Source organism: Mastigoproctus giganteus, chromosome 2 (assembly GCF_048544385.1).
Source record: "Mastigoproctus giganteus isolate SK-2022 chromosome 2, ASM4854438v1, whole genome shotgun sequence".
NCBI classification, from domain to species: domain Eukaryota; kingdom Metazoa; phylum Arthropoda; class Arachnida; order Uropygi; family Thelyphonidae; genus Mastigoproctus; species Mastigoproctus giganteus.
The window spans coordinates 95,419,727-95,432,806 of NC_143576.1; the positions used below are offsets into that span (position 1 = coordinate 95,419,727).

The 13,080-nt window shown below is 35.8% G+C and overlaps 1 protein-coding gene across 8 annotated transcripts in view; it reads right to left on the reverse strand.

Moving 5' to 3' along the window:
- Nucleotides 1–13,080, reverse strand: part of LOC150089437 (uncharacterized) — a 93,936-nt gene that overhangs the window by 53,516 nt on the left and 27,340 nt on the right. For 7 of the 8 annotated variants that reach the window (XM_090368596.1, XM_090368589.1, XM_090368595.1 and 4 more), the window contains one exon: nucleotides 8,716–8,943. In XM_090368596.1, the coding sequence (XP_090224722.1) occupies nucleotides 8,716–8,943 (228 nt within the window). Of the gene's footprint in view, nucleotides 1–8,715; nucleotides 8,944–10,138; nucleotides 10,221–13,080 lie in introns of all 8 variants that reach the window. The other variant, XM_090368594.1, reaches the window with a different exon arrangement.

The following is a 13,080-nucleotide window of genomic DNA, read 5'->3' on the forward strand; positions in this document are numbered from 1 at the left end:
TGTTTTAGCTCTTAATTCGTGGAATTAACACCTTTAGCTATTAAAAGCTAAAGGGATTAATGCTTACTCCCTTTAGCTTTTAGGTAATAAAGCTGATGGTAATATAGCTGATGATTACAGCATCAGATTTATTGCCTAAAGGCCAGAGGTGCAAACAATGCATACCCAGTGCTCTTGAAATCAGTTCGTTATATGTAAATTTTCTTCATTATATGGAAACTATTTTCAATGTAATGACCAGGGGGAAATCAAAACAGTTTGCTGCATAGAAAATTTTGCTATATGGAAGTTTGTTAAAAAGAGGTCCGGCTGTAATTATAATATACCGGGTGGCTATAGAATAAGTTTCCCTATTCAGGAGACCCTAGTGTCAAAGCAATTAAAGATAGCACTGTGGAAATCGGTGGGTATATCAGTTAGGGTATGGGGAAGCAATTTGCAGAAGAAAAGAAATTAGTTCAATTTTCTGCCACCAGGGGAGAAATTGGCACTGTAAACACAAGACAGAATACTTAACTTAGGATTAGATTTTAATATCAGAACTTAGAAATCTACTGATATTATTCTATATGCTTTCCTTCGCTTGAGATGACATTCTGAAAATGGAGGACTGCATGCAACAGTTTTGCGTATCATCTCATTGGGGACGTTGGCTACATGGTGTTTAAATGCTTGCTTTCAAATCGACAAGTGTCTGTATGCTGCCATGGTAAACTCTGTCTTTCAGGTATCCCCATAGCCAGAAATCACAGGGATTGAGATCTAGTGATAGGGCTGGCCAGAACTGCGGAAAGTCTTTAGAAATGATGCAATCATTTCCAGATATTGAACGGAGCAGTTCCTTCACTTGTCGACCAAAGTGGAAAGGGGCACCATCTTGCATGAACACTACTACAGTCTCCAAGCAGTGCCTTTCTTGCAGAGTGGGAATAATGTGATCTCTTAGAAGATTGCAGTACCGTGCACTGCACACCTTATGGGGCCATAAGGTATAGACTCTTCAAAGAAAATTGGTCCAATTATAAACTCTGCTGTGAATTCACACCATACAGTAATGTATGGACTTTGTAGTGGTCTTTCATTCACAGCAGATGGACGAGACGTTCCCCATATTCAGCAGTTTTGTGCATTTATAGCCCTATGAAGAGTGAAATGTAACTCATCAGACCACAAGATCATTTGAGTCCATGTATCAAGTTCCATAAAAGCCAGAAATCGTAAAGCAAAGTCTATTCGTTGTTGCTGATCACAAGACTAGTTCTTGCACTACTTGAATCTTGTATGGGAACCGGCGTAAAATTATTCGAAGCATTTTACGTACAGTAGACCAAGGAAGGTTCAAGTCTCTTGACACACCTCTGGCACTACTGACTGGTAGTGTTTCACATTCTGACCTTTGCAACTGACACTTCATCCACTACCTCCGTTCACGTATGGTCATCCCCTGCTTGGAATTACACCTAACTCCCCGGTCGCTTCAAATTTCTTTATTAGTTTCGAAGCCCCACTGATGTCAAAAGGTCCTTTACACAAACCTTTAAGTTTCCAATATTCACATAGTGCTGCATTAGTGTTACTATTATCCTGGTAGAACAGTTTTACTATTGTTTATCACTGTTTTATTCGGGGTTTTTTTTTTTTTTTTGGCTGGTGCAGCATAAGCCATAGGCTTTCTTGCACCATGCAGCCATTACTAATACTAAAAGAGAACATTCCTTTTTTGTAAGAGCCATAATGGTTACTGACGGTGGCAGTGGCCTTTCTGCTTTTATCTAACAGGATGTCATTTGCATAAGCAGCGTGTCTTGAAGTAAATGACAACGTTGACATATGTGCAGCACTGTTTTACGTCTGGTGGCAGAAATTTGAACTATTTTTTTTTTTTTTTCTTCTACAAATCGCTTCCCTATACCCTAAATGACATGCCCACCGATTTTCCCATCACTAGCTCTAATCATTTTGACACTAGGATCTCCTGAACAGGGAAACTTATTTTATAACCACCCGGTATTTTTTTGAACGTGAGTCATCTCCAACAAAAAAAAAAAAAAACTTCTTTATCTATTGAGCAGTATTCACCCTCTGAACTGCCCTTCTCCTATTCACCACCCTTTTGAAAAGGAGAAATATTTTTGCACATCCCAAAATTTACCTAGTAAACAGGGCTTCTGGGAATGATGGAATTCAGTGGCGACCTGTGACTCGGATGTATGGGAGTGCTGCTTCTTAAAGTTACATTAAATTTCCTTGGTTATAAGACACGTAGACATAGATGGTAATAATAATGAGCAAGTTAAAAATACTACAAAACATTAACTGGACACTTATCATTAACAAACTTGGATAATCTGGAAATTTTATTTAAAAATAAAATCCACTCTTTGGTTTTTATTTGTTGAAAATAGATTAATAACTTTTTCATTCAAATTTGGTGCACTGTTCAAATTAGCACTGCTTGCTCTGCAGTTCCTTTGGCTTTATCACCTCTAAAAAATGCGTATTGACAACCTGACAACTAGGCATTGACTCAACCACTGGGACCAAAAGCAGAACTGTGCAGTGTACAGTTCCACCCAAGGTTAAATTTCAAAGTTGAAAATGATTTCATGTTTTTATTCGTTTATTATTGAAATGATTATTGTAAATACAGGAGGAGTATACTATATGCGGGACCTGTTAATAAAAATATTCATTGCATTGCATTGTTCTTCACAAAATTTCATATAACTCCGTTGACTGCATATTTAGATTTTAAAGTTGGGGGTGCTGCAGTTCAACAGTGCCTACCAATGAGCTGCCCCAATAGAATTTATAATCAAATAAATTCTACCATCCCCAGCAGCCCTGTTTACTTTCTCTTTCCTTCAAATTAGCACTAGCATTAGTAGAGGCATATGATGCAAGAAAGCAAGCGTATTCAGCATCAGCCAAAAAAAAAAAAAAAAAAACACACACCACTCCCATTTCACCCCTCCGTTCGTTCGAAATACCTGTCCAGTTGAGCTTTAAATTTGTTTAGGCTATCAACTTCAACAACAAGTGATGGAAGTCGGTTCCACCAACCAACCACCCGCTGGCCAAAGGCAAATTTCCGTACATCTATCCGACATCCGTCCTTCCTCAATTTGAATTTATGCCCTCTGAGGTGATTATTCTGAGCAGGATGAAGAATCCCATTGGCATTGAGCATGCTCGAACCATTCAAAGCCTTATACACCTCTATCAGATCACCTCGCCGGTGCCTAGTCTCCAGACTCTGTAATTTGCAAAACTTAAGCCTTTCTTCGTAAGAGCAACCCTTTGTTCCATTCACTAATCTTGTTGCCCTTCTCTGTACCCGTTCCAGCAGCTCTACATCCTTCTTGAAATGAGGCCTCCAGACCTGTATACAGTATTCAAGATGTGGCCTAACCATTGCCTTATAACAAGGGAATAATCACCTCCTTATCCCTGCTAGAAAAATTCCTGTATATCATTGACAAGACACTATGAGCTACTCTTGCAGCTCGTCTGCACTGCTCAGAGAACTTCATATCTGCCTGCACAATTACCCCCAGGTCCTTTTCATTCTCCACCACTGTCAGTGTAGTACTGCAGAGTTGATACGTTGCTCTGGGGTTACTGTTTCCCATATGTAGTACTTTACATTTGTCAATGTTAAACTTCATTTGCCACCTCTCAGCCCATCTGTTCAACCTTTCCAGATCCTGTTGCAGCAGCATAGCGTCAGTAGTGTCCTTAACAACCCTGCCAACCTTTGTATCATCTGCAAACTTGGACATTAAACTTGATATCCCATCATCAATATCATTCATAAACACCGAAAACAACAACGGACCCAACACTGAACCCTGAGGAACTCCACTAATAACATTAGTCCACGTTGAGCAGTGTCCATTGATTACCACTCTGTCTTCTGCCACTCAACCATCCCCTTATCCATAGCAGCAATTTGCCTCCAATGCCACACTGCTCCAATTTGTGCAGCAGTCTTCCATGTGCAACAGTATCAAAAGCCTTTCTAAGATCCAAATATATAATATCAAAGTTATTCCCTGCATCCAGTTCTTTTGTGACTACATCATAGTATCCAATCAAATTGGTCAGGCAAGACCTGCCCTTAACAAAACTATGCTGCGTCTGAGCTATAACTGAATTCTTGTCTAGATGATCCTGCAGTGCTTCTTTAACCAGTGCCTCCATTAATTTACCTGGAACAGAAGTTAAACTAACAGGTCTATAATTACTTGTGTCAGCCTTTGATCCTCCTTTGTGAATTGGGGTTACATTTGCACATCTCCAGTCTATGGGTACCTCCCCTGAGTCCAACGAAGCTCTCATAATTATGGCTAGGGGTTTGCTTACTTCCTTTGCTGCCTCTTTTAATATAACTGGATAGATCCCATCCACCCCAGGTACCTTTTTTATGTTTATCCTCAACAATCTCTCCTCCACTTTCCTCTCAGTTATTACAAAATCATCCAGCTCACTGCCAATGTTTACTTTACCTACATCATTCTCCTTCCTGAATAACTCCTCATGCGTGAATGTAGATGCAAAATACTCGTTTAGATTGTTAGCCACCTGAGCAGGATCCTCAACTGTTGAACCATCAATATCCAGTGGACCAATCTGATTCATCCCTTTCCTTCTTGAGTTTAAATATGTAAAGAACTCTTTTCTGTTTTTCTTTGCATCCTTTGCCAAGGATTTTTCATAGTCTGCCTTTGCCTGCCTAATCTCCTTTGTGACTTGGTTACAGACCAACTTATATCTATCATAGGCTTCCATGTCACCCATTAATTTGTATGTATCCCATGCATTTTTCTTCTCTGCCACATGTCTCATTAGTTCATCTGACAACCATTTAGGCCTAAACCTTGAACAATATTTCTTAGTTGGTATGTAAAGCCTGGTAGCCTCCAAGATTAGTTCCTTGAATGCTTCCCATTTTGAGTTTGCTGTTGGTAACATCATCAGTTGGTCCCATTGTATAGAATTTAAATACTGTCTCAGACCATCATAGTCGCCTTTACGAAAACAAAAACCTTTCCCTTTACCTCTGATGGTAGTTACCTCCTTGAGTAAATCCCACTTCAACACACTGTGATCACTGCCACCTAGTGGTTCATTTATCTGCAGATTCTTAATGCATGAAGAATCACTACTGATAATCAGATCAAGAGTATTGCTCCCTCTTGTTGCCTCACGAACATGCTGATGTAGAAAACAATCATCCAATAAATCCACAAAAGCCTTGCTAGTGTGCGAGTGACCAACCCACAAATTCCAGTCAATATCTGGGAAATTAAAATCCCCCATTATAAGACTCTCTGATTTACTGGCCCACTCTATTTCCCTGTACAATATCTTATTATATTCATCAGAGTCATTAGGCCTATAGCACACTCCTACTCTCAATTTTGATTTCCCTATGCTTATGTCACACCAAACTGACTCGACACTGCCCTGTCCATCGATGTCGACTGGCTTCACTTCCTTGGACTTTGTGTTTCTTAACTAATAGCATAACCCCTCCTCCCCTCCTGTCCTGTCTATCCTTTCTATACACATTGTATTCCCCAAATTCCAGTTCCGCATTACTTATATCTGTGTGACACCACGTCTCTGATATCCCAACAATATCTGCCTTTGATGTTTTGAGCAATACCTCAAATTCATCAAATTTATTTACCAAACTCCTAGCATTGGTGTACACGCAGGTATACATGACCTGTTTCTATTCTTAGGTACCCTAACACAGCCCATGTGTTTACTTGTACCGCAATGACTCCCAGCAGTCTCTGAAATGTCCTGCATCTTGTTTTTCAGGCTTCTGCTCATTTTAATAGAAGCAGTGCAAGAATCACTTCCACCTCTGCCAGTGGCTACTGTTAATCTATTAGTCCTTGTATCCCCCCCAACTAGCAGTTTTCCGACCCACCTAACACTGCCTCGACAGCATCAGCAAAAATTCTTGCACCCTTTCTATTTAAGTGTATCCCATCCCTGTAGAAGCAATCTCTCCTGTTAACATAAGCAAAGGATTCCTTGCAAGAGCCAAAGACTTCTCTTAATCTGCAGTCCTTTGAGTTTGCTGTAACTTTATTGTGGGTAACTTTATTATGAACTTGAGTAACTTTATTATGGACTAATTTGTAATTAGTATAGAATTCTGTGGTTCCTGACAATATATAATCATTCTATGTGGTTTACTCTGCCACTAAATTCATATATTCATGATCTAACCATAAACATTCATTGAGGTCTAAACTATAAACATCCATTTCTGCACCCAGGAACAATATCTGTAAACAACACTTCCCATTTATCAATTGCATTTTTTAATAATATCAATTTGTCCAACTGAACAGAATTTAAAAAAATGTCTGCACCCATAGTCACCTTTGTGAATTTCTTGAAAACAAAATTCTAACCCTTCTCACTTAACAGTAATTATTTCTTTGAATAAATTCCATCAGTATACTATTATCACTACTGCTTAATGTTCCTTTACTTAAAGATTCTTAATCATTGCTGATAATCAGATCAGGAATATTGGTTTTTTTTTTTTTTTTTTACTTCTAAGAATGGTATAGAAAGCCAGTCAGCTAGCAAACCCAAAAATGTTCTGCTACTGAGTGAGCTGCCAACCCAGAAGTTTCAATTAATATCTGGAAAGTTAAAATTCCTCATGTAAGACATTCTTATTTGATGATCCATCTATTATCTGTATAAACTGTTCATTATATGCCTCAGTCATTTGGTCTACAACATGCTCATTTTTATTTTCCCAAGTGCTTAAGTAACACTAGACTGACTCAACATAACAATGGAAATCTGGGTCTACTGGTCATACCGTTTTAGAATCTATGAGCTTTGAGGATTATGTGCTTTGTAACCAAAGACATAATCCCCACAACTACCTCCTGTAATGTCAAATTCTGCATTCCAATGTTAGTGTCAGTGTCACCACGTTTCTAATATTCTTATTATAGTATCAGTATTAGTAGTAGCAAATGATGCAAGGAAGCAAGCTTATACAGCAGTAGCAAAAAAAAAAAAAAAAAACCTCATCTATACATCCCCAGAACAATGTCTAATTCTTTCTTAAATTTATTTAAACTACCTACGTCCACAATACAAGATGGTGTCTTTTCTAACAGTTAAGGAACAGACACCATCTGGTGTTGTGCAACTAATCTTGTTGATCTTCTCTGAACCCATTCTCTGAAGGCAATGAGGCACGGGCCTAGAGGGCCCCCAGGCTTTGGGGGGGGGGGGGGGGGCAAGCCAAGACATTTTCCTATAGTGTTCTAAAATAGATTAATGTTTTCAGTAAACATCATAAAAATCTTGATTAATTTAAGCAAAAAATTCAAAAGTACAAAATTTCATTTATTTGCCACCTAACTTTTATTTATTTTTTATTCTTTTTTTTTTTATTATTATTTTTTGGGGGCCCCAAAATATAATTTGCCTAGGGGCCCCAACTATCCTTAATCCGCCACTGTCCACATCCTTCCTAAAATGAGATTTCCAGACTTGGGTGCATTACTTGAGACATGGCCTAACCGCTGCCTTATACAATGGGATAATCATCTCAATGCCCCTGCTGGCAAAACTCCTGAATATCACTGACAGAACCCTATGGGCTGTTCTAGCAGCCAGTTTGCATTGCACAGAGAACTTCAAGCAAGACTGTATAATTGTACTAAATAGGTAATAAAGATTTTATAAATCCAAATATTTGTTGCAAAAGTACAAGTACCATCTGATATATTATTCTACATTGTTGCCCCAAGGCTACAGATGGCTATTCTTTATTTTGAGTTCTTGCATTGTCATCTAATGGCAAAATTGATAAAAATGTGGTGTTTTACTTAACTTTTCGGGACACCAGAATAAGCATGAAGAAACTGGTAATATCCCCAGTCAAACTGTTATGGATGGTCACTTTAGCTAGCATGTACAACAATCACCTTTTGTATCCTTAAAAGATTATAATTATTCTGTAATACCACTAAATTTTGCACCTGGTAGACATAACCTAGTCTACTCATCCTAATGTATAAAATATTCGATTTCAATGACAATGGAGTCACTAACAATAACTACCTCCTGAGTCCAGCATCTTCTGCTCATGGAGATCCGCTACTCTGTCAGATGCATGAGAACATTGAGTTGGACAACTGCGTACTTGGAAGTCCTGATTTTATTTATTTGAGGGCAATGACCTTTTTTTTCAAGAACTCAACTTTGTACATGAAAACACTGAATTTTTACTTAATTTCTCTCTCTCTCTCTCTCTCTCTCTCTCTCTCTCTCTCTCTCTCTCTCTCTCTCTCTCTCGTGTTGCATAAATGCCACATATAGTTCAGGCCTTCATTCATAGGAAACTGGTTTAAATAGTGGATGTGTTCCTTCAAGCTACTATTTTTCCATAATTTGCATATTGTAGGTTAATTTTAACCTATACAATAATATATAGATGTGCAAAAGATAGTTGGAAAGAACTTGGATTTTGCTGCTCTGAGCTAATGCCCAGTTTGCCAATACTTTAAGCCAGGTTTGCTGATTCTAAAGCCCAATTCCAAAATAATGAGAACACAAACAGTACTGCAGATAAGTAACATCGGGAAATAAATCCAAGAGAATGTCACATCATTTTTCAAATGAATGTATTATCTAATACATACTGCAAGGAGTAACTACCTGATCTTGGAAAACCAGGATGATTATTTTTCTGTTGATTCATAGTATCAAAGTGTGACTTGCTTATTCCACTAATCTGCCTATCAGATTTACAATCTTCTTCACAAGCACTATCAGATGCCGCTGTTTGAAGTTCATAGCTGTTGATCCCTAGTTGATCTGTATAAGATGTCACATCTTCCACAGACTTTTGATAAATGAAAGCTACAGTTGCCATCTTTTTCCTCCCTATATTAAATATGCTGCATGTTAATTATAACAAGAAACGAAAATCAAAGAACTACATTTTATTATAAAAACTGTATATCAGACTATGTGAAAATACTATGCAAAAAAAAAAAAAGAATATATTAAAAATTTAATTCAGATTATAAAATTTTATATAATACAAGTTGTAATAACATTGCAGTATGATCCCTGATAAACTTCTCCCATGGATAAACAGCTTTCATCATGAGAGAGATGCAAGGATCCTGAATAAAAATCCCTATGCACTGATATGCTTGATTGCCAAGTATTTTCCTATTCTCACAATCTTCAAGTACTGAAGCTGATTAGAGAATTATTAATAATTTGTCATCTTATAAGAAGTCCAATATACCTTTTGGATATATGGACAGACTAGAACAAACTGCTATTTGATGTGGGCAAATCCTCTTGTATGACATTTCATCATCCCACATAAATTAAGGGATATATAATAATTATCTCCTAATTCAATCACAGTTAATGAGAAGAAAAAAAAAATGTATCAAAAAACAACTGATAGCCATATCACATTTCAGGAGCATATAAATATTTCACTTAAAGCTGCAAGATCCTATGATAGGCCCACTTCTACGAGGGAGGCTAGGTAAGCAACTGACTATTAATTAAAATATTTTAGGGGATTAAATTCATCTTATGGAATTTTTCCTTTTTTAATAAGCATACATTATATTAAATAACAAAATTTTTTTCAGGTAGCAAATTTACAATGCAAATTTGTTTTTTGAATGCTGAAAAAAGACAGTTGCCTACTACCCTGCAGCAGCAGCTTTATAAGATGGAGGTTAAAGAAATTTCTGCTGCAACTGGAAAAGGCACAGAGGGTAATGGTAATAACTACCATGTTGCCATGTCTGCCACCATGGTAGTGGTAGTCATGATAAGAACATTCAAATATCCTAAGGGCAAAGAAGCCATAAATTTTTAATTATGCCTCAATTAGGATGGCCGGATTTGAGAAAAGGTTTAAAAACTAACTGGAAATTAAATAAAAATTAAAAAGGAAAACAAACAAAAAATAAAGCCTCATTACTGACCAAACAGATATGCAAAACAAATTTTTAGCAACATTTTTGGAAGTGATGCAATAAAAATGTCTTAATGCACAACATGACTAATACATAAAATATAACCCCAAAAACAGTCTGGTCATTACCCCTTTCCAGAGTGAGTTTGATGAAGATGTGTGGGCCCTCTCATCTGTGAATTTTCTGCTAGTGGTTGGTTGGAGTAAGTTTCTTCATGGAAATTTGTAAAAATAAAAACATTGTACACAAATGCTTTTAAATATTAATTTATTCTTATTTTGATTTGATTGCCCAAAATCAGAATTTAAAAAATAATAATAAAAAAATTCATGAAAAAAAACTTGTTACTTTTTTTTTATGCAATAATATATTTTATCATAATAAGTAATATCATCTATTTATGTATCACTTATTTAATTTTATCAAAATTAAAATGAAATTCTTCTGGATGTGAATTCTGAAGAATTTCAGCTTTAGTAAGCCCAAATTGGATAGCAATGACCAATAGGCATCTTCGTCCACTTCTGATTTTAAAAGATATCCTGGATTATACTGAACTTTTCTGGTTTGCACATCAACTCCTTGAAGGCCAAGTATCTACTATTTGCTCCTTTGACAAGCTCTTCTCTCCTACAAATTAGAATCCAATCTAAATTAATTTCCCCTGTAAACCAGATTAAATTCTTAGGAGTACATGTGGATTTTAACTTCTCTTCTCATCTCGGCCCGTTTCACAAAGCTTCGGTCTACCATTCTAACAGTGTTTTGGTTTAAAAAGTGCAACCTCACTCTCATTCGTAATCCGAACACTATTTGGAAATAATTTGCCACCTATATCCTACTCTGGTCTTTCATCTCAAAATCTGCTCTTCTGTCTATCATGATAGCCAAATATTTTCTCATCATACAATTAAATGCTTGGGCATCCTATTGTGTCCTCTTGACATCAACTGTACCAAAATATTTAAATAGTGCCTGTTATTGTTTGCTGGTAATACAAAGAAATGCAGTGTTTTACAACTCTGATTACTGGCCAAAGTGACTTCCTTAACATCTGGGACTTTCTTCAGTGGTGAATTCCACCCAAGACTATCAGAATAAACTAATTTGATTCTTCAGTCATCAACAACTCCATCAAACTAGCCACCTCCTTCAGTTTTGACCCTAATATCTGGATTCCATTTAGTTTCATTCATCACATCCATTGCCATCCAGTTTCAATGAACTTGACACATTTTTATTTTATTCCTTTGTTAAAGCACATTTAACTATTTTCTATGTTATTATCATTGCTTAATTTATGTAAACCCTTTTAGCTTAACTATATTGGCACATTGTCCTTACTTTATTGAATGACAATTATTTATATAGATTTATAAATATTTATGATATGTAAATGTTTTGGTGCTGCCATCTGTTATAAATTGTCTACAATTATTTGAAAACACAGATAAGTGATAGAAACAATCATTGGAAGATTTCAAGACAATTTGTACATAAAAGGATACATTATTTGAAAAGGCCTTGAAATTACTTTGAACAAAAAAAAAAAAAAATAATAATAATAATATATATATATATATACACACACACACAGAGTTAGAAAGGGTTAAAAGCTAATGTGTAAACTGAAGAGAGTTTCTCAAGGAATTATTGAAGCCATCAAGTAGTGACACATCTCTAGATGTCTGGTGTGGGGTAAATAGTCAGCGTCATCTAGTGGTCTGAATTTGAACCATAATCAAATTCACAACCTCAATGGACATAGGTGTGGCTAAGTTGTTTGGAGATATATTTTTTTTACTTTATTTTTTTATGTAGAAATTACTTTAGCCAATTAGGTCACATGCCACACCAGTTCATATGCTATCATTATGTCTGTACAAGTGTGTATCACAAGCCAATCTGCATGTTGTGCAGAGTGAAATACTTGGAGTAACTCATGGGAAAAAATCCTACCTTTGCTTAAGACTGACTAACTACAAGCTTGATTGAAGAAGGCCTTTAAGAATTTCTCCAGTTTCCAACAGGATTTCAACCAGGTCCAATCCAAATACGTGACAAGTAGGAAAAAAAAAAAAAAAAACATAACATAGATGGCCAATTGCAAGGAGTAATCCCTTAATATTTAATATGGCATTTAGCATCTTGTGACAAAAAAGTATGCCACGTGATGCAAGAGGATGCGCAAAAATAAAATTAAGTAAATTTACTTAACCCGGCAGTGGTAGCATGGCACCTGACAGGTGTCTTTCAAAAATAATGCTCCTGTGTTACCCTTTAATTAATTATTAAAAATCAGAAAATATTTCTAGCTTCTTAAATATAGTCAAACTTTTACTGTAATAGTTACTGAATTTTTTTTTCTTATGGTTTCAATGGAGTAACTAAATGCAATACTGTTGTCACATAATAAAGACTCAAAAATACAATATGATATTCATTCAAGACAGACATTACTCTATAGGAAGCAAGTTAAGCAGATATCACATTTTGCATATTGTGAAGCAAGCCAAATTTTAAATAAAATTTAGAAAAAACATGGAAATTGAAATGTAGAATTATATCTAATGTGTACATATATTTTTAAATTTTTTTTAGAAGCATTTGTACATAAATAAGCAGAAATATAGGTGCATGCACAGGTTTAAAATTTCATGTGCATAACAGTCTTTTCAACTGGAAAACATATCAAAATAACAGATTCAAGTCTATATTTTTTGAATGATATGATTTTCAATTTTCTGAAGAATTAATATTCTTTCTGGTTTTTTGAAAATAATAAGTAATGAAAAAAATAAAAACCACTAAATTTTTAAAAATTTATTTTTTATTAAAAAATAAAAAGATGCATGATAGATATTGCATTCTTTTAAGAAAAACCAAAATATTGGTATACTCCATGAACAATTCAAAAACACTCAAAAGCTTTTTCTAAAAATTAAAAAAGAAAAAAATGGCACTTGTGGTGCTGTGCCACTTTTTGTGTTGCTCTAAGGTTTAAGCACCAGTGCTGGGATAACTGCACAAAATAAAATTACCTCATTTTATTTTTGTGCACCCTTTTCAT